The sequence below is a fragment of the Thunnus maccoyii genome, chromosome 13, assembly GCF_910596095.1.
Source record: "Thunnus maccoyii chromosome 13, fThuMac1.1, whole genome shotgun sequence".
Classification (NCBI taxonomy): domain Eukaryota; kingdom Metazoa; phylum Chordata; class Actinopteri; order Scombriformes; family Scombridae; genus Thunnus; species Thunnus maccoyii.
The window spans coordinates 13478980-13506972 of NC_056545.1; the positions used below are offsets into that span (position 1 = coordinate 13478980).

At 38.1% G+C, this 27993-nt stretch overlaps 2 protein-coding genes across 4 annotated transcripts in view; both read right to left on the reverse strand.

The window, feature by feature from the left end:
- Positions 1–19333, reverse strand: part of aff4 (AF4/FMR2 family, member 4) — a 33882-nt gene extending 14549 nt beyond the window's left edge. For 2 of the 3 annotated variants that reach the window (XM_042431094.1, XM_042431093.1), the window contains exons 1-2: positions 7758–7995; positions 3004–3133 (exon numbers count right to left, since the gene is read on the reverse strand). In XM_042431094.1, coding sequence (XP_042287028.1) covers positions 3004–3133; positions 7758–7774 — 147 coding nt within the window. In that variant the 5' untranslated portion in view covers positions 7775–7995. Of the gene's footprint in view, positions 1–3003; positions 3134–7757; positions 7996–18988 lie in introns of those variants that run through there. The other variant, XM_042431095.1, reaches the window with a different exon arrangement.
- Positions 19334–20653: 1320 nt separating this feature from the next.
- zcchc10 (zinc finger, CCHC domain containing 10) lies at positions 20654–27918 on the reverse strand. Its single transcript, XM_042430281.1, has 4 exons — positions 27811–27918; positions 24948–25109; positions 23313–23354; positions 20654–21540 (listed from the first exon to the last, which is right to left on the reverse strand). Exons 1-4 carry the CDS (start codon positions 27849–27851, stop codon positions 21306–21308), a joined length of 480 nt encoding a protein of 159 aa, XP_042286215.1. The 5' UTR covers positions 27852–27918; the 3' UTR covers positions 20654–21305.
- Between the last annotated feature and the right edge of the window lie 75 nt (positions 27919–27993).

Here is a 27993-nt window from a genome sequence, read left to right on the forward strand (position 1 = left end):
ATGAAAGAGAGAAATGAACAGAGAAGAGGGGGGGGAGAGAAAACAGTCATTATGGACACAAGTTCAACACTGGGGTTAATTGGTTTCCATCAAAAACATGGAAAAACGTATCACTCCTACTTATAATGAGTGAAATATGCTAAATTAATATAATAGAAACAAATTACATCCTAATCCGTTGTGTCACCAGTTTTACATTTAAAATAAATCGATTGAACACACAGAGAGGCCCAATCAGCCAATCACAGTTGGTCGGCTTGGTCAAAACTAGGCCCAGATCAGTCCGCACCCATCTGTGAACACAGATAAGGATCTAACTCATAGTTCAAAACACGGAGGTTAATCAATCACTTTGAAGCCACGGGTTCCAGCCGACCTGCTTACAACCGGCCCGTGACAGAAGTCTGTGCAGAATATCCAGTTTCACACAGCGGGTGAGGAAACACAAACCGTTATCTGTAGCAGGAAACTAGCTTGGTCATAACGTGCGCTCCACTACCGCCTGCTCACATGGCCTGGCTCGCATGTGTGTGGTTGAAGTGTAGTATCACCACTCTTAAGGGGAGGGATTAATTTGGTTTCACTTTGTAGTACATAGACTGATATTACACACATACTGATAGGATCCGTGTTGGCTGGTAATGCTATAAACAAAGAAGACAAAAAGTACAAAAAAGGACTTTTGGATCATTAAAATGGTTGTTTCAACAAACTCTTTGTTTACACAATGTTTGCAACACACTGCTGTGTTGGCAGAACACCACAATGGTCTGTTAATGGAATCTGCTGTAAACACTGTATTAACATCTGTTTTAAAAAAAAAAGTATCACTATCAGAATTTATGTTTTTGACAAAGCCCTTTTCCACCATAGAGACGTTCTCAGGAACCTGTAGGGTCTCAGGAACTTTACCGTCATGCTGACCGGAGAAACCTCATTCAAGCTTTGGTCCCTGCCCTACAAAAAGTCCCCGGTCCTGAGGCAGTGTTTTCCTGCCAGCCAGGAACTATCCTTCCCAATGATTTAAACATCACAGTCTAACAACAGTAAATTACAAAACAACAGCACACCGACTTCCACCTCCTCCAAATGAACTAAACGCTGTCTTGTTGCATACAAAAACGACAAACTCAATCGTTTTAATCTGTTGCCTGTCTAATTTGCTTTATCTTTGTGCTTGTTAAGATGTATTGGAAATACAAACATGAATGTGCTTAATGGATTTTTGATTTCCTGAGTTACTTCCTTTGCTTAGTTTCTTGGAGTGCTTAGATCATGGCATAATTTAATTGAAAAGGCCTATTTGATAATCACATTGGAGTCCTTGATTTAAAAAAAAAAAAAAAAAAAAAAAAAAGTGAATTCATGTACACTGTGTTTGCGCTGCATCAACATCAGAATATCAGGATTGTATTATCCTCTAAACAAACAAACAAAAAATAATATTGTGGGGTTCTAATTTTCACCAGATCATTTTGTGTTCTTCATTCTGTGCAGCTGAGTTACAAGTCCATGAACCCTGCACCATAAAAACGTTACTGCTCTTGCTGGTCTACATCTGGGAGGCCACAGCTGCAGCTGTGTGCACACATGGCCTTTAATGCAGAACACAGTAAACTTCCACTAAGTGAAGCATGACAGAGAGGGGAGAAAAAAGTCAAACTGCAGCTTACATAAGACCCAGACAAGCAGGAGACAAAAGATAAAGAGTGTAGAAAAAGCCAGTGACTTAAACAGTTGGCTTTTTTCCCACATTTCTTTTGTGCTAAACCACCACCTTTTTCTTCCAAGAAGTAAAAATGTTCTGAAGACAGAATAAGAATAACCATCTTGCAGAATAAGTGATTATTTGCTGCAAAGATCTTTTTTTCCTTGGCAAAGGCCAAAGACTTTTCCTTCTTCAAAGTCAGCTTTTTACCTTCCACTTTATTGTGGGCCAAAACACACAGGCCAGCACTCATCACTCACCTCTGGTCCCATCTCTATTCCCAACCTGTCAGGACACATTCCTTTCTGCCACTTTGATGGCTAGTTCAAGCTAAGAGAGAGCAGCCGCTTACCTCTGCTCAAATCTGGTTAGTGGCAAAGATTAGACCAGTACGGAGAACTCAGATCCTCTTTACAATTACACCGGCCAGGCGGGAGCTGGCTGGCCTATATCTACAGTGCGTGTCTCACAGCATGAGGAAGCCATAGGAGGAAGGGGGAAGTTGGCGTGTTCTTCTGTTTACTTTCTGCAGTTGTACTACAAAACAGCTCACTGGGGGCCTGTGACGTCAAGACAAGAGTGTTTTGCGCAGAGCTGGTCAACAGCTGACTATCTGACGGCTAAACATTATTTAATTTGAACCGCAAATGTTAGAAACAGCATCTGATCTTGTTTTTAATACTTATGATTAGCGTAACCACATACCGTGCTGTACACACACATCAGTCAATTACATCTTGACTTTTGTGGGACATGGTCTTGATCAAAAGAGGGTGGACTGTCATTGTCAATAAAATTTGTTCAGACATGTCACATTAAAAACAGCTCAAGTAACAGCATGAGTATTAAAACACATCTCCACTTTTCCCTATTTAGCCTTCATCACACAAACTATAAAGAAAACCGAGACTGCAAGATCTTGAAGGTCAGAGCGGAAAAAGTTGAAAAACAAATCGACTTACAACCAATTGTTTTTTTCCAGACCGACGTAGGAATGAAGTCAAACCAATACCGCATAAAGCGCAAACACAGGTGTGTAGAAAGACACCAGAAGAAAAAAAAAAAAGGTTTCTCACCTTTGCCACAGAAGCCTAAAGCTAAACATTCCTCTTAGCAGTTTAACAACAGCAGCCAAAAAAAAGCAAAAGCAGAGACGGGATGTTTTAAAATATGTGATGACAAAACTGTTTCTCCTGGTAGTACGCGCAGTTCTCACTTCCTGTTACCGTTACAGATTCTTCTGAACTGACTAATCAATTACATGTCAAAAGTGAGCGTGAGGTAAACGAACTTACCACTTTGTAAGGTTCAGGGAATAGAGGGGAATTTGCTGGAAAGGCCTCGCCTCCTCCCTGCTGGATTTCTTGATTTCTCCTTTCTCTTTCTTTCATTCGGAGCACATTCCGGTCCTCACGGTTCATGTTGCTAATAACACAAACAGAACAAACACGTCAACATCAAAAAACATGCGGAGGAGTGACAATAAAGAGACTTCTTATCTCATGGCTTCACGAGAACGGATATAAAAGAGGCAGTATTGTGAAAGTGAGACATTCATAAAAGGAAACACCTGACGAATCCAGAAGTATTTATCTCTTGGCCAAACGTTTTTGGGTTTTTTTTGGCTGTGATTTCTTAGTTCTTAATAAATGCTGAGTAAAAGTCCAACTATTCAGAATGGATCATACAATCAAGTTGCCATCATCAACTAACTAATATGAGTCACAGGTTGGTTTTTTTTTTTTTTGGTAAAACATCAGCATCATTCATGAAAACCCCACACATCATGAGCAGAGTGGATCATAGAGATGACCTGTGGAGAAAGTAGTCTCTAATAGGCTTAGGCCAGTCTAGACACCAGGCAGTAGCCTACTTCTACTGAAAACAACCTCCTTGTACAGATGGTCAGTGTACATTTGTAGCCCAGCTGAAACTACTTGTGGACATTTTCAGACGTTAATTTACTGTAATCTGTATAAGCTGTTCTCTCAGCAAATACACCAATCAAACTGAAAAGTTGATGTTTTTAACATCCGGAGAAGACAAGACTGTAAAAGCATACTGGACACTCATTAACACCGCATGCAAACAATATGCAAGTCTTCTTAGCCACTGCCAATACCTGTAAAAAGTAGCTAAACAAATCTCTCTGCCTTGTGTTGACATTCTGAGCATAATGTGTGTAGTCCAAACACAAAAAGGACCGGGCTATTTAAGGGCAGAGTCCTTGTAAGTGAATGCATGGATTCTCACCAGAGAGGCAAACGCCACCAAATGCATGGACATGTAATTAAACTGGTAAAACGTCATGCAAAATTTTCTGCTGGGTGTCACTTTGAATATTAAAAACATGAGTGTTTGTACAGAACAATTGTGTGTACATTAGGAACAGCCAGCATGACAAAGAACAAAATGTGACTCGTCTCTGTTTTTGCACCTTGTTAAACTGAAAGCAACTACAGAGCTCTGAAACAAGAAACAAGCAAATTATCAGCCAGGCGTGTCGCCTCTCAGTTTTACTCGACAGCTTCAGGCTCTGCCAGTAACAACAAAGATTTTAAGTCTGTTGACAGAGTACAATTAGGCAGCACCAACCCGGCCTCCTCCTAGATTATAAACACAACACACAAGAGTGTTTTCAATCGTCGATAATTATGACTAGAAAGATGAAAAGAAGCAGATGGGTTTAACTGATTTCAGAAAGAGGGGGGAAAAAAAACACTACACACTGAGAAACTTAAGAAGTGAAAGGTAGACAAACTAGACTACATATTTGAAAGTTTACTAGGAGAATTCACTCTCACGTGAAAACTGATCAGGATGATTGAAAACATGGGAAATTGAGATATAGTAACATTGAAGGGTGTAGACTAAATGTAGTCAGCACTTGATCAAAACAGCTCAAAGTTTTTAACAACTTCTAAGTGTGTATGTGTGTAAGCTTATCAGTACATCCCCATAACAACTTCCCAAACAACCTCTTTAGCAAGCCTCTGGCTGTTCTACGTCATCAACAACACCCAACTATGAGTCATTAGGCTACGTGATTTACAATCTATGGCTAGGCTACATTAAACCTGGGTTCAGGAAGCAACCAAGGCCATAACCTCCGTGAGGTGTTTGAGACACACCATTAGCACCAGTTTTATCAGCAGAGGTGTAAATAAAACGTTGTTTAGGCTACCTATCATCCAAACATCCATCAACACCCCGCTGTTATTCTCTCTGGAGTTTATTTGAATAACAGCACAGCTAAGAAACAAGCCATGACTATATACACTGTCAAAAACCTAACTTTCACAGTAAAAATGAAAAACAACAAGCTTGCTGCAACTGAACTAACCACAGATTACTGTGTACTGACAACTGTTGCAGCTAAACTGTGTGAAAGCCACATTCTAGTTAAATTCTCCTTGATGTTAGTAATTTTGCCAAATGTACCACCAAGCTGACAAATACCGACTATCATTTCAAAGTCTTTGATTCTATAAATGTTGTCTGTGGTCTAAGAAAAAGACATTTTCATGCACTTGAAATAAAGCTCTCTACATTTCAACTGGTTAGACGAGTAATGAAAGTAAACGATGGTGTGCCCAGAGGTGCTTTTAGTATGCTGGTACTACATGTAAATGCAAATGAGCCTGTCAATGTCAGTTTTGGAGTGTGGCTGAATGTGTGAATGGTCCACTGTTAGCACAGTGCTTAACAATCAAAAGCCCCAGGCACTGAACCCTTTGTAAACACTGCTCATGTCTATTCTGCCCACCTAATTGACCCACTCTGTTGGTTTTTATTAGTTGAACAGGGGGTTACACCCTGTAATATTGTTGTGCAGCACTAAAGAAAATCATCAAAGAAGCTCAATTGTCATTGGTTTCAACAATACTGTAGCGTCAATGGACGTGCTCCCATCAACGTATTTTAATGCACATTTTGAAGTATCACATTGGAAAAGGTTGATGGAAACTGCAAAATTTTAAAAACTTCCTCAATTTTGCAAAAAACTTTTTACACTTGCTTGAGGTGGTTTTTGCCTTTTTTCAAAAAGAGTTAATGCACTAAGTTCTGATTTAAGTCAAATAACTAATTGGTTCTTTCCACTATCGGTGTCTTCCCGGCCAATACTAGCTGACATAAAGAACAATTACAACTTGCCCGATTGAAATAAATTCCTGAAGACCTCTCGCCATTTTTCTGTCATGGTGGCCTAGGTGACTGGTTTTGTGTCTGGTTCTCAACCACTAGCTTACTTCTTCTACTCTGTTTATTACAGCCATGTGTAACATAGCCTATATCGCCAACTTCTGACAAAACTACACTTTGCGTAGCCTAGTTTATTCACCTCAAACCAGTTGATTGAAACGCACCTAATTATAAATTTTCTTTTTTTTTTTTCCTTTTTTGCAACATTTCAAAAGTTCTCTTAACATTAGATGAAAACACGGCTAATGTTAGTGTTCAGGCCCCGGCCAACCAGGAGTCATGAAACTCTGAAGTCTAGCATCCTGTATACATGTAGGTTTGAGTGTATATAAATATTAAAGTGTGCTTGTGCTTTTCAATAAATAAGGAAGTGCAACCAAATTGGAAGACCTGTGCTAGTGATATGATGCAAATATAGAGCAGACCTCCAAGCTCCAATCTGTCTTTAAGTTGGCCTTAAACCAGCCTCAATACTCAAACTTATATGGAAAGGCCAAACAAAACCCAGTTGAAGAATGACTTTATATCAATTAGAAAAAGTTACAACCGGACCTAAAACGTTTCTGTAAACATTTCCACTCAATGAGCTTGAATCTATCAATTATTAAGAGTAAAGCCACAAAATTTCTAATTTTAACTATATGTGAGAAATCATATGACTTTGAGGACAAGTAAATATAGTGGGAATAAACTTTGTTTTATCACAGTGGACTAATCTAAACATCAAGAGCAAGTCAGGACACATGCTTTCCATTTCAACTTATTGACTCTTTAAAAACTTTGAACCAACGACGAGGGCTAGTGTGCAAAAGTGTGGCTTAGCATCACAAAAGATAGTAGGGAGAACAGAAAAATTTAATCATTGCTCGGAAGTACCATTATTTAATGGAGAAAGTTTGTCTAACATGAGACCGGCTCTACCCAAGCATGGTAGAAGGGATGTCCCCAGTCATAGTCATAAAGTCTCAAAGTCATCTAATGCCAGATAGTATCTCAAACCTACTTTCAAATTTAATCTTTAATTTTCTTAGGTAGGAATTGGGGGTTGTACAGTTAAAAGGGGCCCAATTGAACATAGTGTTTAGTCCTTTCTGAGGGCAGCAACTGAGATTGTGGGCTGTAGAAGCAAGACATGACTCAATAACCACAAACTCTGCACCAAGTACCTGTAGCCTTCAGGAAAGCCATGCACTAGTGCCTTATTCTTTGAAAAATACCCACGACAAGCAAACTTTAATTTCTATTTTATCCGTTTGATTGCATGTTGGAGGCACAGATCATAAGTGAGCCTCAGTTTGAATTTATGGCCGAGCCTCCGTGCAAGGCCCGAGCCCTACAGAGCTAATCAGTTGCCAACATAGTGAGGTAGGCAAGGTAGATTGTTTCAAAAAAAGAAAACAAAAACTTGCCTAAGCAAATTCCTTCTTCCACAACACGAGTTTAAATGACATTTATGATCATCAAAGTGTAATGGCCGGCTAGGTTTATTGTAATCACTCAACAGTGTGCTGGACTGAAAAGGTCAAAGTCTGCAGAGTTGAAAAGGCAGATCACACTGTAACTAAATTAATCAGCTGTCCCTTTTTGACTCACAACATAAACACACAACATAACATAACATCCAGGCCACGTCTTCAACACAACCGAAAAAAGGGAAGAACTGATGGTTATCTGAGCACCATGAACACAAGATTGGACTTTTGTGACAGCCATTATGTAAGGCCGTCCAAAAACACTTCAGTGTGACTTGTACAACTAAGAGAAAAAAAAAAAAAAAAAAGTGCTTTATTCTTCCCGGGAACCAAGAGAAATAAGTGAAGCAGCCAACTAGTTGTGGATTTCTTACCCTGACTGAGAGGCCATGGCCCCAACCACTGAGACATTGGAAGAAGGAGGGAGGAGGGTTCAGAGGATCTCTCAGGGATTCAGAAGTATTCTCCTCATGACTTGTCAGCTTATTTGTACGCCAGCCTCCTTCAGTGAAGACAACCTGGCTCTTTTTGTCTGTATCTGTGGCCGTCCAGCTGGAAGAGTGCAACTACAGTTTCTTTACTCGATTCGAAGGTACAGTGTATTTCCTTGGAGTGGAGACAAATCTGACTTAGGGAGGGGAGGTGACTGCTCTTCTCGGGAGATACCACGTCTGCAAACAGCGGGGGTAGTCACATGCTAGGTGAAGCCTGAGGGAGCCGCGGCTTTTGTTTTCTGTGGTGTTTTTTGAGGTTAAGCATGTGTGGAGAACAAGCGAGGTGAGAAGAGACTGGGGGTGGATAAGTATGAGTGGTGTCTGTGTTTGTCTGTGTGTGTGAGTGTGTGAGTGGTGTGCATAAACGCTAGGAGTGAATGTGAAAGAGAAAGATGGGATGAAAGAGAGATTTGGCTTGTCTCCTGTCCACATGAGTGCCAGACAGTCCTGGTGGTGCCTCTTGACTTAAAAGCTAATAGCAATGTGAGCCAATTCTAATCTTCAGCTATGAGGGGAAAAAAAACTGCTCACCAAGGAGTAGAGGAATCTTTTAATTGTAAATAATTAAGTGTATGAATTATCTGTAGGAGGCACTTCCGCAAGGATAACGCTGACCGTGACAACAAAGCATAGCGACTACGATGATGAAGTATTTGTTAAGCCACTATAGAACATTTCTGTCTATAAACATTTATCTGGTTACTTACCAGGGATGCAACGATTATAGATTTTGATGGTACGATTATAGTCTGAGGAAAAGTCATGGTTTCATGGATTATTATGCATTAATTTATTTCACAATACTATGGATGGATAAAATCACATGAGCATATTTAGTTTTGAAGAGGGAGCATAAGATACACTTTACCAAGGATTCTGCAACAGTAGGTTGAACTGCAGCAGTAGCAGAGGTAGAACAATGAAAATAAATAAACCACGCAAAGATGAACTTCAGTTGGACATTGCAGTAATGACTTCAGTTGATTTCTAATATTTAACATATAGTATTGTGAATTATTATTATTAATGTAAGATTAAGATGAACTTTATTGATCCCCCAGGGGAAAACATTACTACTATAGGTAATAAATTGAAGTGTTTTTAATATCAACTGTCATTATGCCTATTTTTAAATTCATTTTTTATAATCTATATTAATAATTAATCTAATTTTATATCTATGGGCTGAGAAATCCTGTCTATATTGATCTGTTTGGCAGTATTAGTAAAAATGAAAGCTAGAAATTGGGAACATCGCTTATGCAGATGTTATTAAATCACTGAAATGCAATTAATTAGATCCAACGCTATAGTGCTGGAAGTCTACGAGATCCTAATGTTAAGCTAGACTTTTGCACCTGGCATGTTTATCTTCCATACCAGAGTTTATTCAACACAGATGGGAGGAAGCAACAGGATGTAAAAGGTTGCACTGAAGCCCTTGAGGGGATTACATGCTGTTTTGATGAGTGTTAATTATAAACGGTGCAATGTTCCTTTTCCTGCTTTGTTGTTTACTTTGCACTGAAAGTCCAACTCTTAACTCACCGCTAACATTACTTCATCGACTGTAAGTTACACTTTTATATTTAATTTGCCACCAACTCAATGTTTCATTAAGTAACTTGCCCCCTTTTTTAACGTGTACAACCTTCACTTGAGCATGTATAGGTGGATGGTTCGAGTGTCGGATACTTTAGCAGCGGCTTTTCTTCAGCAAGTTTTTCAAATTAGAGATCCGTCTTCTTCAACAACCCCCTGGCCATTCTTTATATATGCAAAATACTCCCACATCGATGATTAAAGCCTTCAATACTGGGTCCCTCAGCCATTGCCTGAACACTTTTAGTCTTCTTTAGCTAATGTAGACCCCCTAAAACACAAATAAAATGAGTTGCTCTCATGACAACATGTGTAACTTTGCGTACCTGAACCTGTTGCAGCACAGCATTTTAAGCTGGTGCACCAGATTCCGCCTGCAGTCTGCAGCTTGCACTTATGGACTTTTTTTTTTTTTTTTTTTTTTAAACACAACTGTCTAGTTTTGTTTATTTTCCTCACAGTACAACTGTTGTTCTGAAAAAATGATGCGAGAACAGAAACACTCAGTGTAGTTGAGCCTTCACGGTTACAAAACAGACATTTTAAAGCATCTTTAACAGTGCAATCGGTTAATCGCTGTATCTCTGTTACTTACACTTTGTGGTATTAAACATGGTTGCATCTAACAATTGTTTTCATTAATCTGCCCATTATTTTCTTACTCATTTAGTCTATGAAATGTTAAAAAATAGTGAAAAATTGTCCAAAACCTTAAGATATTCAATTTACCGTCATATATGACAAAGAAAAACAGCAAATCGTCACACATGAGAAACGGGAACCCGTAAATGTTGAGCTGTTTTTGCTCGAAAATGAATGCCAATCAACTTTTTAGTCGATCGACTAATTAAAGTCAGTGAATCAAAATCGAAGGATGACTACGACTTGAAAGGAGAGCATAAACAAGTCTTAATGCAGTTATTTAACCCCTTCAAGTTAAATTAATAAGAGTAAAACAAAAGTTGATTAACATGAGAGGCAGTTTTAAAAAAAAAGATTAAAACTAAAGAAATTTATCAGCTTGGTCTTAAGACAGACTGATAGTAATATTAATTTACAAAACAGCCTTCCAGGACAATTAGGAAGAACATCTATGGGGAGGAAAAAGGGCCATGGAGGGAGCAGCGAGAGGGGAGCAAATCTCACCTCTTTCCGAGAATGGAACAGTCCACCCTGCCCCATAAAAGGAGATGTTATTTTACACCACAGGGCCTCTCCTCCATGTGATGTCAGTAAGGCCCAGCCAATCAGAGCCTGTCTTTCCGTCAACAACCTCCCTCCCTCCCCCCACTATGCCGGAGCAGAGGGCGAAGCACCCGTGCAGCCTGTTAAAGAGACAGCGCTCGGTTTCTGGCAGTCAGGTTGTAACAAACAGGAGACATTTTCATCAGCTTCATATGATGATGACATGCTGACAAATGTGTTATCATCGCATGTCAGGAGGATTTTATCTGGTACAAAAACTCTAAATGTCATACCATTTCACTTCTGGTATCTCTCCACTTGTTTCCTGTAAATGTTTCGGGTTGATTTGTAACATTTCATCACTTCTGAAGCACACTTAGGTCCAGCTCCTACATATAATTATATGGATGACCACGAGAGTTGGCAGATAGAAGCAGGAGTCCCTCCACTCCTTCAAACAGATTTACAGCTTAACATCTTTGACATTTTGACTGAAAGTGTACTTTATTTACCTAAAATCGCCATTCTGTTTCTCCGTATTATAAGTTTACGACTGCTACTTCTGTTTACACGGTACGTTTGATGTCTGTTGCAAATCTATTATTCCTGGAAGAAAGTTTCCCTCTTGTCGCTCTCTCTGGGATTTCTCCCTTTATCCCTCTTCAACTACTTTTTTTGTGGAGTATTTTTGAGTTGTAATTTGTGATTTTGGGCTCAACAACTAAAAACTGACTTTTGTAATCATGAGCCAGTTTTTGAACCTGGCTTTTTTTCTTTCTTTTAAACCATATCTTTGTGCTTAGATCTTCTTCTCATGATACAGTTTTATCCTCGACATCTTGGTCTGATAGTTTTATCTCTCTTGCACTTGCTTTGAATTATGAATGTTTGCTTTTATTCGATCACTAAGGACTTAAACTCTACTGCAATAAAGTACTAAAATATTAAGATAATTGTTTCCCCAAGAACCCTGTTTGTTTCAAATATTTCACAAAGGAGAACAAGGATAACATGTACTTTTCATGTCTATTTTATGTCTCTTGCCTTTTTGTGAAGCACTTTCTGCTCTTGAAATGAGCTAAATAAATAAACCTTTTATAATCTTCATGATGTGCTGTTTAATAGTTGAACAAGTGAACTTTTGAACCATTTAAGCAAAGGGAACAAGAGAAAAACACTGCTTACATGACATAAAAATGAGTCCGGTCTAGGATAACTCCCTTTGACTCAGTTTTCCATTGCATCATTGTGAAATGTTTGAAAATACGTAGTAGGATGATGTGTTTATGATCAGGGCAGTTGTGCCTGGAAATACTGGAAATCATTTCAATTTAATACTGAATCTAAACACATCCTTTTCTAATCTCTTCTCTCTTTAAGTTCAATCCTGCATGGAGAGGTCGGCCATCGATTATATAAACTCCGTTTGTTTTTAGAAATAGAAGCCAACTGCTACCCTTGGTTGAGTTAATCAATAACTAGACTCAGCAAGTAGAAAATGTAATTTAGCACCTAAAAAGCCTTGCAATATCAGTTGAATCGGTATCTAAAAATCTCAACAGCACCTTTCCGTACAAACTATGATGATCACAAATGATCCTAGTTTTGTGTTAAGAGCTCTAACGCCTTTTCAAGTTTTGAGAATTTTGGACGTTAAGAACAAAAAAAACCCCAAAACACTAAAATCAATTTGCTTATACAACAAACCTCAACGCCACTGTTGGTCATTTCATATAAATCCAGCTTACAAAGAGTACTTTTATAATGCGTCTGAACAACAAGATCTCAGTAATGGGTACAGATGGGCAACCAGTGCCACCACCCCTGGTGTTTTTGAAGCAAACCTGCTGACTGCTGGCATTCCAGAGGGAGTGTCCATTCAAATGCTGCAAACCTGCCTCATATAAGCAGCTGTTTGGTGAGGAGTGCTGAGAAGACCACATGCAGCTAAAACAAGGACCCAATAATAAAAAAAAACAAAAAAACAAAAACAACTATATTTGAAAACTCGGCAACTTTAAAATCAACACTAAAAACCTACAAAAATCAAATAACTCGCCTCAGGAAATATTCAGGATCAGAACGGCAGAAAGAATATCTCATTCATACAATAATAAGCCTAATTCTCTGTGTCTTTCATGATAAAAGTATTTGGCTTTGGATGTTTGAGAAAGACAATCTCAAAATTAGGATTAGGTCTGACTGTTGAGAATGCTTTAGTTCCTGCTTTAGTAAAAAACCCCTTAAATATTTCTATTTGGCTTCAGATTAGCTCCAATTAACATATCAATACAGGACTTAGTCTTGATTGGCATGTTCTCTAAACAACTGCTTATATCCTTTCATTCAGGCAGGTTTGAAGCATTTGAACTGACTCACTGTCTGGAATGCCTCCACTCAGCAGGCGTGCATTATCTGAATCAGAGGGAGCTGCTAGTATTTACCAATCAGGGCCCAGTGCTGTGACTCCTCTGCATTTAAAAGCTAATTAATCATATTAATTTAGATGTTTTTATATTTGACATCCTGAAAACCTGCTTTTACTGAGAGGTCAGATGTTCAATGAACACAAAACTCTGATGTTAATGACTAAATGTGTGATTTGAAAAACTGTACTATACGCCTCTATTGCTCCGGGAGAGTGACGTCTGTATCTTTGCCAAGATGATAAAGTCTGATAAAGTCAAACTCTTACGTAATTCTACATGAACATGTTGTACATGTAATTGTTACTTTCTCCCTGAGTCCCTGAGTTTTGTATTTAGACCGATTTCTTTTCCATTGTTAAACTGGGTCTTGTGCACCTCTCAAAAAAAACAGCCTGATCATCTGTGGAAAAGTATCCAGCATATACAATTTGGCTGTAATCGCTTGGAAAGATCATGTGGATTTTGAATTGACAAAAATCATGTAAGTTGATCGCCGACAGAAAAAGCTCTCAGTTGCAGCTTTGACACAAATAACACAATGTTCGGGGACTTTTTTTTTTTTTCTGCCACATTGTTAGTGGAACATGACACATAACCCTCAATTATCTTGGCAACATTTCCAAAAGAACCTGCGTCATTCAAGCTCTTCATTGTGCACACCAAACTATGTCAGGAGGCTTAGACCTTCGTCCCTGACCCCCTTCACCCCTAACTGAACTACGCTAAGATATTTAACAATTTACAATCATACCCTTGGCCCTCAGTCAATATTGATTCAACAACACTACAGTGTACAATGTAGCTACATTTTCAACTCAGCGTGTTCTGGCATGTTTGTTACACTCTCTGGTTAAATGGCTTGACGTGAGCTTGGATAGTGAACAGACTTGATGAGTAAAACCAGTCTTACAGGCAGAGATGTGGTACAAAACGCTGAATTCATAACAAATTAGATTGCACCGAAGTATTTGAGCAATCTAAGATGTCTCCTCCAATAAAACCTTTGAGGGAAAAATATAGTTTGCACATTTGTTTAAAAACAACAGGAGTGGTGGGAGCGGGATCAGTAATTTTGCGAGTGAGTGATACCTAATTAGATTAGATTACTGAAAAAATAGCCAATGTCAGTTGTTTAAATAAAGCCTTCATATGCATATGTATTCTATGTGCCTTTAGTAAGTAGCTGTTTCTAGTGTTTCACTGATTATTGGTCATCTGATTAGGAAAACTGCTTAAAGTTTACATTTTTTTTTAAAAGTCTAACACAAATGAACAACTTTGAAGGCATGTTTGGTCATACAGAGCTGCTCTGTATGTCATGTAACACTCCACTTAATAGTCTATCACTCACCCAAAAGATGAATTAGCTGCTCCTTAGTCAGGGTAATTTTACCTCCTAGAAAGTATGAAACATGATCTGAGCCGTTGGAACGGAAGGTCTCGTGTAAATTTACTGCACCAGAATGCAGTCAAAAATGTAACACATGTGATGACAACAAGAAAAGTCAAGGATTACCCCAACCTGACTGAAGAGTCATAGGAATTTCTTCATCATGAGGTAGTTTTCCATCTATCTGTCACAATGTTATTACTCAGAGAGCAGTCTGGGTTAAATCTGACACTAGTGTATCTGCCTGCCTACAAATAGACACTCGCTAACCTATAGCTTACTACTCTGAACCTCTAAATAAACCTCCGCCCTGCCCAGAACAGGCAGTTTGACACTGTGGCCAAATGTGAACCTCCTGAATAAAGAGACCAGTTGATGGAAAATTAAATTGTATGATTCATAAAGTGGGGTCTTTGCCATGCAGGCTCCTGCGTTTCCTCTGAATAAGAGTGCAAAAGTTGCGTCTATGTGTTACATAAATAAATACTGGTTGTACTTCTCATTTTACTCTTCTGGATCCATGTCACTGTACAGGATCTTACCATTTATGTTACTGATCCATTTGTTATTGCAGGCAAAGCACTTAACCTGCTCTGAAAAATGTTATGCCAGTGAATATCAGTGCTGTTTATCAGAAGTATTACTGCTGCTGCAGAAAAAAAAAATCCAGACCAATATAACAAAGCATGAGCGTGTCTCACAGTATAGATCTATGCCAGATCTGTGAAATAAAATGGCCTTAATGAGCTTCACCTCCTCGGGACTGAATAGCCACATGAGAGCTTAACTCACATCCTACAGAACAAAAGCTGAAGAACAGATGCATGAGGTCAGGACACAGTGAGTAGCATATTTTTCTGCTGTGTAAGCAACAGTACTGGATAAAAAAAAAAAAAAGAGCTGCTGATGTCTGATTAGATTCGGGCTAATTAAACTGGCAGACTCTAGAAGAGCCTTCAAACAACTTACTTTTGACAAGCGTTTCTTTGTAAAGGGAACAGGATTTGATTATAAACTTACAGGCCTTAGCTGAGGACACAATTAGCTCTTGTTTTGGGAACGGTTAAAAAAAGATTGTAACCGCTAAAAAGCCGTAACATCTGTACAACAAACAAGCCAGGTGATTGCTACCACTCCCTTTTGACTTCACATATTAAATCCACTTCAACTGTCAAATGAAGCTGAAGATAAATGTGATAAGACGAGATAAGGAGGGATTGTTAAGCCTATGGTTAATTCAAACTACTACTACTACTCTGTTTCGAGAGGGCAGTTCCACAATTTTGTACAATTACTTGTTGTTGAATATCCTGAAACTAGGTATTGCTCATTTCCCAAACATCCAGCCTGTAAAAACCACATGGTCCTGCTACCGCAGTGTACAATAAATGTGTCAAAGCCACAGAAAATATGCACCCACTCCTCCTCTGTCTGGAATGGACAAACAAGTCACCATAACATCTCGAGAGAAAATCGCTTGGCTACAGAGGAAACGGTTACACTAAAGCCACAGCGCAAAGCCTAAACAGGAAGTGAAGAGGATTTCACAGTGAGCTGCGTCACAGGGAGCACAAGACAGAACAAACCTTTATCTATCACAACACACGGACTGCGTTTGAATATGGACTTTTGTTACGAACAATAAAACTGTATTTCGACGAGGTGTACTTTGGTTGTGTAAATTGCTGTTTTATTACTATTCAACTTATGTAACCTGGAGCATAGCAGAGTTTAATGATAAACTGTAAATTTAACAATACTGTTATTAGGAGTCACCTAACTTTGCTCATGTCTCACATGTCTCACATGCAGTCACATCTCGCCGTTCAACACCTTCATTCAAAAACAAAACAGGGTGTCACATGATGAGCTTTAACCATTTAGCATGTTTCTAACATGATCTTTAAGCCAATTGCACAATGCAGATTCCTTGTCATCAGAAAAAAACAAAAAAACATACTGTATCTGAAACTTTTCTTTTATTATTTAATATTAAGATCAGGACCGCAACTGACGATTATTTTCTCGATTAATCGATCAGTTTTTTGGTCCATAAAATGTCAGAAAATGGTGAAAAATGTTGATCTCTGTTTCCCAGAGCCCGAGTTGACTTCCTCAAATGTCTTGTTTTGTCCACAACCCAAAGATATTCAGTTTACTGTCACAGAAGACTAAAGAAACCAGAAAATATTCACATTTTAGAAGCAGGAATCAGACGGTTTGTACATTTTTTTTCTTAAAATAGTCGGCAACAAATCGATTACTCATAGCAGCGCTAATTAAGATAAATGTCATTAAACGTTAAAGTTATGATATTGATCTTTAATCACATCATCTTCTCACAACAACATCAGTTTCCTTTCAGTATCACAATAATAGTTTCTGGCATTTTGCTATCATGGTAAACCTTTCATGCACAAGGCGTCACGTTTCGAGCAGCTCTTTTTACTTTCATACGTGGGAACAAGTTCAAAATAGTTTCATCAAACAGTTGAAGTGTCATAAGATGTTGTAAAAACTCCATCTGAGAGGTATACTATAGTTCAGTTAAGCTGTTTACATGTGCTTTAATAATGCAAGTTGTCATTCTTAACATGTCTTAAGCCAGTATGCTTACTCACACTGAGCTTATTTCCATATTCAAAGAATTGTTTTTTTACTGGGCAATGTCTCAACCTGGTAAATACTGAAGGTACTAGAACTGCAGCAATTAAGTGATTAGTTGATGGACAGAAAATTAATCAGCAACTATTTTGTCAATCAATTTATTGTGGAGTAATTTTTTAAGAAAAAAAGCTAAAATTCTGTGGTTTTAGCATCTTAAATGTGATTTCCCCCCCTGGTTTCTTTAGTCTCCTGATAGTAAACTGTATATTCTTAGTTTGTGAACTGTTGATCTGGACAAAACAAGATATTTTAGATTGCATCTCGGGCTTTGGGAAACAGTGATCAACATTTTACACAATTTTCAGACATAGAACTCACGACTGATCAATTACTCGAGAGAAAATGATCATCAGATTAACCGACAACCAAAATAATCATTAGTTGCAGCCCTAGAAGATAGTAAAAAGGGAAGTCACTGTCTAAACAAAGACGGGATGAGTTTTCTCTCTTAACTCGTGTATGTCTACTCCTGAACACTAATTAAAAGCTACATCGAGTTAAATTTTCATTTTAATTGTCACATCAATTTATTTTAGTGTCTTTTAACTTATTTTTGAGACGTCTGTAATGTACAGTGAGCGTTCTTGTATTGCCAGTGCGTGGTTTTATGATTTATATAGGCTACTATTTATACCAGACTATACTTTATATTTATATTACTATTAGTACACCACCTAACTAAAGTTGTTATGTCAGTTCACAGCTACCTGCCATAAACGGGTTCATGACCTTATCCCCCCCTCCCCACCCCACCATGATCTGTCAACCAAGATAAACAAGTTGGTTACTCCTTGTCCTTGTCTTCATACGTCAAGTGTATCTTGCTAGATGTTTATCAGTGAAAATCCTCAAACTCCAAAGTAACTCACAACAGTTATCATGGTTTTTTTGGCCCTTCCCCCAATTGTGGCACGTAAAATGGCTTCCTAGAAAAGCATATCAGCTGTCCTGCTAGACACACAGTGCTGCCTTCCAACTGAAATAGTGTTTATATGAGTGTAAACTATTGAAGTTTCAATTTGAAAAAACCGAGGAGTGGCACTGAAAGTAATCTGACATAATAAATGCAATACACCGTAGTACTACACAACAAACCAAAAGTTTTAGCTGGTCATTGTGAGGAAAACTGACGAGTTAAGGGCCTAAAACGAGTTAAATTGTGCTATTTACGGTATAAAAACAACCGGAAAGTAAGATAATTGTTAGTTGTGTTTTAATTTCCCAACTCTGAGAGTTCAATTTGACTTTTAATTTACGAAGCTGAATTGTACATTAGCGTATAAACAAACGGGGCAGCTTCTGTTTGTCATTTGCACTTTGCGTTAATATAAAATATTCATCTCTTTCTAGCATGAATTGTTTACAGTCAACTCACTATAAGTGTGCAAGTTATGTCACCCACTGCTAAACAGAGAAAAACACAAACATTAGACGTCATGACCTGTTAGCTAACATTACAGGAACAAAAACATGATCACTATCCCTACCGATGTTTGACATACTTTTCGAGAACAGAAAGCCACCGCACGTATAAAAAAAATAACATTTACAGCTATCATAATTTCAGCAATTAAAGTTTGCTGTCATCAAAACGCAAAAAAAATTACCAAGAGGTTTCAGCAGAGGGCTAATAATTATGCTACCTACCGGACTACCTGCATCTTTGCTTTAGCTTTATGTTAGCTAGCCAAACCTGAGGCTAGGCTAGCGGCTAGCTAGCTGTGAAACCACTGAAATTAACTGCGGAAATTTAAATTAACATTCACACCAAATGTCAGATAACCATTAAATACAGTTAAACACAAAACAACGCAGTTCGTGACATCCGACATCCTTACCTCTTGTCTTCTTTTTAGGCCCAAACCATTCTAGCTATTGGAAAGCTCTTTTCTCTTTGTCTTTTCCACTTCCAATTACACGCAAAATGGACTCAGCAAAACGCTATAACAGCTAAAATACTAAAACCAAATGGATGGTCTCCATGTTTTCCTTAAAGCGCAGCTGCATATCGATTGAAAAAACAAAATAAAATCATTTTGTCGCTCGTTCATGATATTATTCCAGGACAGAAGTGACTAATAGGTAAGGCTGCTAGCTAAGTTAAGTAGCCAGCAGGTACCACAGACAGGACTGGATGCATGGAGGGCAGCAAGCGGTGCTGCTTTCACCGACTGTCGGGAAGAAAAACACTCAAACCAAACCACCCTAAACATGTAAACATCAGAATCTGAAGCATCCTTATTGGACAAGTATCTTTACGCATATAAGGAATTTGACTGACAATATTTCACCACAAATCAAAGTTTAGAGAAAAAGTCTAAAAACTGAAAACAGATTTGTGCATCAAAACTTTGTTTTTCCTCTTTCACATCCTATCAATCATCTCTCGACCCCTCAGGTTTATCTGGTGACCCTGAATTTTTTCCCGAACTACGTAGATACTTCTTCCACCACTGGTCAACTTACCGGATTCAAAATCATAGGTAAGGAAGATGAGTCAGATGTACAGAACCATGTTTATTTTTCTTGGGCAGTCTCACAGTGGCGGCGCCGCCATATATCACGGATTATACTAATTCCCACATACTTTGAATGCAACATATCTGTGACGCACAGGTTGCTTGACGGTCAGGACGGAAATTATAAAGAGTGCTTCATTGTTCCCAAATGTTTATTAATATCCTATTTTAAATATAAACTACACTACTATATTTAGTTGTCACGAGTCTTTTGTCTAAAATTCAGTTACACACACGATAATGAATTTTATTTCTCCCATTTATTCATGGTAACTTTGTGGTGCTTGATTTCTGCATCAACTTCAGACTTTATTGATGCTTTAATGTGCAATAACTCACATTTATGGGATCACAAATAACTTTTGTGTTTGTTAGCAGCAGAGACCTTCTCAAGATGATGACACCAAAACCTTTGATTTTATGGCTTTCAGGCACACTTGACATAATGAGTTAAAAGGTTAAAACTAACTGTTTGAGGTCTTGAGACATCTGATTGAATTCCTATAAGGTATTGTGCGTCAGAAATCTATATTTTCCACCAAGAAGATTAATCTCAAGCATATTTAAAAATATATATTTCTGTATCTTTAGTGCCCCCAGTGGTAGCATTAAAAAGCTTTCTCACTTAAAGTCTCTGAAAGTACACATCTAACATGTTTCATGACGACTGAGCTGTGGTATTAAGGACAATTTTGTGGTCTGGTAGACCAAGAGGCAACATATTAAACTCTAGAAGGTGTTTCAAAAATGATCCTATATCCTGGAGCTATCATTTTTAAACTTTAAGACGAAACTTGCTCATTAGTCTTAAAGGCTAATATTGAGTTTAGCATTTTGATGATTGCAAATAATCATAAACAGCAACTATTTTCCAAAACACTTTAATTTTATGTTATCCTGAAATACCCTTAGCTGACAGCAGCATGTCTTCCAACATCGCCTGGCACTGTGGGATAACAGATTTGGAAATATCCTATTTGTAAATGAGTTCATAGTTTTTTATTCTCAAATTCACATATCCAAAATCATCATGATGTGTTTTGCTTTAGCAAAATAAACCCGTTTACAATAGCAAATATGCAAAAGCATTAAAAACAAAAACAAGCCGGCTTTATTTTACAGTGAAACAAGGAACTGCAATTTCATAGCAGCAAGACCATCTAAATTCAAACTAATCTAAAGTTTAACGAACTTGTATTCAGTATCCATTGACAGGTCTCGTATTAAACCCTTTTTCAGTTTTAAATATGATGTTGCTTTATTAATATTGTGTTGTGAGCTGTACAGATTAAGTTTGACTAAAAATATACTTTAGTACAAAATCACAAGATTAAACACGAACAAGCACACTAGATTCCTCAGCTATTTTAAAACCGATATCCTCAGCAGACCAACGAACTTAGAGAAAATATCACATTAATTGAAGTAACAGAGGAAATGTGCTTTGAAAACAGAACATATGACACAATAGCTAACCCAAAATGATCTTCTCTTCCCGTCCTCATCCGCTAATAAAACTGTACGATTCAGATCTGACCGACTGTGATGGGTTTGAGAACACAAAAAAAAAGTGGAAAGCTAAAATGTATTTAAGGAAAACAACACTAAGAAACCTCATTTATTCTAACTCATATATTCATTTCTTCTTTTTCTTCTTCTTTGGAGGTCCTTGATCTGAATCGCTGCTGCTTCCTGAGTCTGAACTATCAGAGGACGAAGAGGAGGAGGACGAAGAGGAAGAGCTGTCATCATCGCTGTCACTGCTGCTGTCACTGTCATCTGAAGAGGAGCTGGAGGAGTCGCTGCTGTCTGACGATGAGTCACTGGAGGAGCCGTCTGAATCGCTGCTGCTGTCACTGGAGTCTTTAGCCCTGAGAGCAAGTGGCGGAGCACAATAGAGAAGAAAAATAAATAAATAAATGAACACAGAAAACAAACACAGAAAACAACAACAGCGTGTATTGTTACTAAAGTCTTATGTATCTGTTACAGTCATTGAGATGTAACATCGGCTGTGAGTTACGCTAACATGCTATGTTCAGCTACTAGAAATGAAATGACATCATGTCGCCAATCTGCGAGGTTTTCATTTAATCGTTTACTTTGGCAGAACTTGAGCAGAACACGGTGAAAACGGTGATGTTCACATATTATTTTTGGATGGAGTAAATACACCAGTGTAGTCACGTCAGAGGAAAAGCAATCTGATTAGTTTCGCCCCTCGGTGCTTCATCATTGGCAGATTATTTTTGGGGTGGTGGCGACACCTTTTTGTGCTAAACGGTCATTGATGTAATGTCTCATCTCATCACTTCCCCGTAGTCACCAGCCTCTGATATCTCTCAACTGATGTCATCTGCCTTTTCATCCGACGAGCATGGGTTGCCACTGATGTGCTGCTGGGAGAGTTTAGAACGCACTACAAGGACACTTTATGGACTATGAGCGTATATAAGTTATATCTAGATTATCATAGATTTGTGCAGGTGTAGGTTTATTTAATTTCCTTTCTTTTCACTGTTATTTTATACAGCTCTTGTAATATAGAGATTGTGTTTGTTTATACGGCAAAAATCAATACACATATAAACCATTTTTAAAAAAGCATGGCCTGCTATTAAAGCAGCTACACATGACATGACAACAACAGGTTTAATGCTGGAGCTCAAGGGACTAGAGAGATGTTGACATCCACACTGGGCGAAACATGTTTCATCAACTGTAATTACCGTTTGGTTACATCGTCAAGACATTTTTATTCTTGCGGTCGATAGCCACAAGTCAATAATCACTCATCGAGGGGAACTAAAGCTGAATAGACCTTTTCTACAGCAGACCTGACTTGGCAAACACAGGTGTAACCACTAACAGTACTAATTGCTGCACTGCAATCAATGCCAGGCGATCATTAAGGTTATTACTTTGACCTGTGCTTTGGCTGCTACAAGTCAAAAAAAATATATATCCGATTCATTTGTGGGCTGAATAGGGTGCTGAAAGGTATTTCCAGCATATTTGGTTTTCAGTTAAAGTTTTGTGACAAAAGTGGGACAGTAAAGCTGTGAAGGAGGTCATCTGTGTCAAACTGGAACAACCATCCCTTACCAGCTGGGCCACTTGATCACAGCGCTGCCCTGACAGCTGTTCCCAGGCAGATTTTCACACTGATTCAAACTTAAATTCATGCTACACTCTCATGTGACTTCCACGTGACCACAACGATTCACATTTGACCTTATCGACCCTCGAGTGACAGCACGCGCGTACGGAAGGATGAACAGGTAATAGGCCAAAATTAATTACGATGTGAATAATCCAAAGATACTGAAATGCCTCTTGAATGAGTGGCGTCTTCAAAACATTGATTCTAGTTGCATCCAGACAAACTGCAGCTTTTGTGAATGCTTCTTGCGTATTAGAGGATTTTCCCTGAAATAGCTGTCTGACTTTGGGCATGAAAAAGAAAATAAAAAAAGCTCTATTCACTAGTATTTATCTACAACCTAAAATTTATGATCCTCAAACATGTGAAAGTTACTGAAAAACAATAAAATTTGGCCAAAGGAGCAAAACTGTTGGTCAGTGTGGAGCCAAAACATCCAAATACTGTCGCAGTTTGGTTTAATATGTACTTCTTACTTACTTCTTTTTAATTTTCTTCTCACTGGAGCCTTCTCTTCCTGGTCTGTAGAGAGAAAAAAAAACAATATCTTTGGTGACACTTATTTGACTTTGAATTGGGCTGCTTCTCACAAGCAGTTTAGATTTTAACCCACTCATGTACCACCAGTAAATAAAGTAGACCACATGTTTTAGTTCAGTGGTAACCAAATGGCGGCCTTTGAGCTAAAAATATTTGTGGGTTTTTTTGCAATGCAAAACAGAACATGCATGCATCAACATATAGGTCTCTATCCAGTATTTATTTAGGAACACTTTTTGATGCTTCATTTAATCCTTTAAGCAGTTTACCACAAATCAAAATGCAACTATGAATTAAAGTAAAGTTGAGCATTAATTTAAATTACTGTTTACCTTTATGCTGCTTTTATAAACAAATATGACTAAATGTTGGTTATTTATTTGCCCAAGCCAGACAAAACACACCTTCCCCATGAGAGCTGGATGTGCAGACTGTGTGGGCTGCTGGTTTAGAGTACTGGCACCTTGTTAATCCCAGTTCAAGCACCGACATTAATTATGAAATAAATTCAAGTCTGTTACAGGGGAAACTGGTTAACACGGCATGCTGTAGTTATCATTTCGTCCTCTAGATGGTGATAATTCCTCAGTTAGTGGGTCAGTTTCATATAACAGACCCCCATCCACAGAAAAGTGCCATTTTCTGAGTACAACTGTGGCTCCATTTGATCTAAAGATGATATTTTATTTAGTGTGAGTCATGAACAGCTGAGTGTTTTAACTGTTCATATGATACAACATCTCAGCCTACTTTTGACTCCCTCGCTGTTCCTCTGATCAACCAAAGTCCTCAACTGAAACAAGACGCCCATAAAAATATTTCAGTCTGTTTACCCACCTCAGAGGCTTCTGACTTGTGACCCCATGATTGCAGAGCTAAAGCACCCAAACACACCAAAGAGATTCAACCACTTAAGTTTTCATCTCCCTCATAAACTACCAGTGAATGCCAGAAACTATACACCCTGAAATGAAACTTGCCAAACGTCTGTGCTGTGAACTGAAGAACAACTCATTATCTTCTACAGGTTCCATGCTGACACTGCTTCATTTCAAATGCAGTCCAGCCTTTTGCCAAAGCACTGTAGGGTGTACATTGTGTGCAACCAAAGCACTGCCCATGAGAGAGAAAAAACAAATAATATAAAATTTGGACATTGGCCCTGTACTGTGCCCTCTTGCACATGATGCTTAGAAACATCAGATTTTATGCTTCACTAAGGCTGTAAATATAAGATCCTATTAACTTGTGATGAGGCTTTGTGGTTTACTGCAAGTAAATGTGTCATGATCAGAACAGCCTGCAGCAGAAATGTCACATAAAAAGTGACCTAAGTGGTCACTAACCCTAACCCATATATTCTTCAAATGTAGTAAATTAATAATTTGGATTTTAAACTGGATTCAGAGTTGAGTTTCTTAGTGCTGGAACATCTGCTTTGGGGGCATTAACAGTATTACACATGTACTTACTGACTTTAAGACTGATATATTCCTGATTCTAGTAGTATAAAGTAGTATATCTACAAAGACCTGCCTTTCTGTCACTAGTGTTGAAATGATGACGGTGCCTTACCCAGTGATGCTGACGGGGTTGTTTTCATTCTCCTTGATTTTCTTTTTCATCTCAACTGTCCTTGACGGTCTGTGCACATATTTCCGCTTCCCTGTGCATTCGTAGGTCCAGTGTCCCATCTCCAAACACTTCTGGCAGCGCACATGTTGTTTGTTTGCCTCCCTGTATGGAATAAAATAGACTAATCTGAATGTAGAGCCCACATAAAGAGTCAGAGTCACTCCAACAGTGAAGAAAAAACAAATCACAGCATTTACAGCTTTGGAGCATGAGACACTGTTGGAAGTTTGAATGCCATCGATGTTTTTGAAGACATGCGTAATACTAAAGTCTTTATTTTCATAACTCCTGCAGTATGTGCAAACATGTTTCGCCAATAAATCCTCACACCTAAACAATACTGAACATTTTTTATCTCACATCCTTACGGTTACGATTGAGCAATTACTAGAACTACTCTGTTAGTGTTAGGGAAACATTACGGTCAGTGTTAAGACTCTGCAAAGTTCATGGTCAAAAGAACCCGATTTTCACTTGTAGAAGATGTGGTAAAAAATTCAAATATTTTGGGTATACATCAAACCACCTGACCTCCACAAACTTCTCCTGTCATTTCTCACCAGCTGGGAAATCCTAATGAGTTAAGACAGCTCTGCAGTTCTCCTAATATTAAAGGATATGAGAGTAATTTCCTAAATTAACAAAGTTAACTAATCCCTTTCTCCTAAAATCAAAAGGGAGAACAAAATATGAACCAGTGAATCACCCAGTGTGACCTGGTTAAGAAAATAAAGACACAAATGAATGAAGCAATACTGAGAAAACATTTTCCGTCAGCATGATTTTCCTTATATTCCATAAGAAAATTAAGGCATGGCCTTATTTATGTCTTCAGCAAAATGTAAATTATGTATATAGGCTGTCCCAGGTGCACAGACTGGTTTTCTAATGTTCTCCACAATGATGGAAGAGCTCTCTTTAAATGTATAACTTAATAACACTGTTTACAGAAGTCATAATTTAAAAAAATATATATATATACAGAACCAACTCAAAATGATCTACACGTCCAGTTGTTTTTCCAGCGTGGGAATGAGATGGACCTATAGGTTTGGAACCACTGGACTAAACGAACTAACTGTATATAAAGTAGCTGAAACTAGCTCCACCTCCAGCAGCTACAACAGTAACATGCTGCTTACACACTGATGCTTCAGTATCATAATCTAATGATGTTTTATAAGATAATATTAATATTAATATTAATAATATATATTAATGAATATGTTAAGTTTTGGTAATTTTATTACGTTTGCTAACCTTAAAGTCATCTATAAATGCCTAAATAAGCAGGCTCCTCAGGTGCTCAGTGACCTGCTGGTTCCTCTCAGGGTTTCTGGCTCAATAACACAAGCTGCATCTACTGGGAATTGTAAGGTGCCCTTTCATAAATCCTACTCGGACAGACGGCTTTTTCTGTTAGGGGGATCAAAATGTTGAACTTTTTACCTACAGAACTCAAAATGGATCACGACTGAGAACATTTTAACTCAAACTGAAACAGTTTTTAAAGAAGAATCAGTTATGTAGTCATGAGTGATCTGGTGCTTGTTGTTTTATAGTATGTTTGTTTATGTGTGTTTTGTGCTGCTTTGTATGTACTTTGTTGGTGAGTTTCGTGTCATAATGTATTGCTGAGTTTTGTGCTTAAATGTATGTATATGAGTCTTGTGCAGTTTCATATGTATTTTACAGTTGAGGTTTATGTATCTTAAAAGCCCATATAGGGACGGGCATCGCAAACTAGGCTATAAATGCTGTGGTATGTGGCATGAGTTCATGCTATATACTCGTCCCTATACAAATAAACATTAAATAAATAAATACATCAGTCAGAGGGACGAAATACTTTTACTTTGACACTTTAAGTACATTTTGCTGCTAATACTTCTGTGCTTTTACTTAAGTAGGATTTTTCATGCCAGGTATTTACTTGTAATGGAGTATTTTTAAATTGCTGTATTGGTACTTTTACTTACTCCAGACATGTTTAAAGATGTATATAAAATACTCTTCTTTGAATAATAATGTGTGTTTGTTATGGTTTTACCTCATTAAAATCCTTAAAATTTCATCTACTTCTTCTCCCTCATTAAAAAAATCCAGAATCTATGAATATTTAAATATATTTCATTTCAGAAGTTTTCCTGCTGGACACAAGATGTTCACTGGAGGCTTTAAGTTTCCACATCACACCTGTGCAAGGTGAATATTGAACCAGGATTGGCTCCAGACTAATTGTGATGTCACAAATCCTGCTCGTAGGCCCACCCCTTCAAATCAGATTTTCAATGAGCACAGAGAAACTTTCTACTTTCAGCAGATGAAAGTGAAAAAAGCCTTCTAGTATCAAACTCTGCACATGCATCATTCTGCACAGTGAAGCTCAAACATTCAACTGCAGGAACAAAAAGAAAAACATATTTTTGAGTGGAGGGGGACTTTAAGGTAAGGATCTGAGTACTTCTTCCACCTCTGCATTTCATTCACCAATCTCGAAACAAAATCAACTGCCGTCGGTTATTTATCTATTGTAACATCTCAGTCACGAGTTCAAAGCCTAAATAAACAGATGAGGACAGAAACAGACTGTAGTTTAATAATAATTGTGTATCAGAGAGGAAGACAGCGGCGCATTTGTGCTCCCATTGAGCCCCGCAGCGTTCCCACTTTCACTGCTTCATATGTCTAATAAAAAGCGTCACGACCATCAAGTCAACGTCATCAGGTGTTTAACAGACCACCAAGATACAAAAACGATGAAAAAGATGCAGTTATATGTAGTTATTTGAATTATACTCACGCCTGCCTCCTGGCTATTATTCTATGCATGGGAGTCGCCATGTTGCAGTTTACTTTTTCTTCTTCTTTGGTGGCGGATCAGCACGTATTTCCGTCAACGTTCATTCCACAGCGCCCCCTGTTGGCAAAGATGCTCTATTTAGAATCTGAACCTGAACCTGAATCAGATTTATTCGCCAAGAAG

Excerpts from the sequence above, each read along its gene's own strand:
- zcchc10 (XM_042430281.1), bottom strand. The coding sequence starts at position 27,851 with ATGGCGACTCCCATGCATAGAATAATAGCCAGGAGGCAGGC. Across the intron at positions 25,110-27,810 it reads ATAATAGCCAGGAGGCAGGC|GGAGGCAAACAAACAACATG; the intron begins GTGAGTATAATT and ends TATTCCATACAG. Across the intron at positions 21,541-23,312 it reads GAGAAGAAAATTAAAAAGAA|GGCTAAAGACTCCAGTGACA; the intron begins GTAAGTAAGAAG and ends ACTTGCTCTCAG.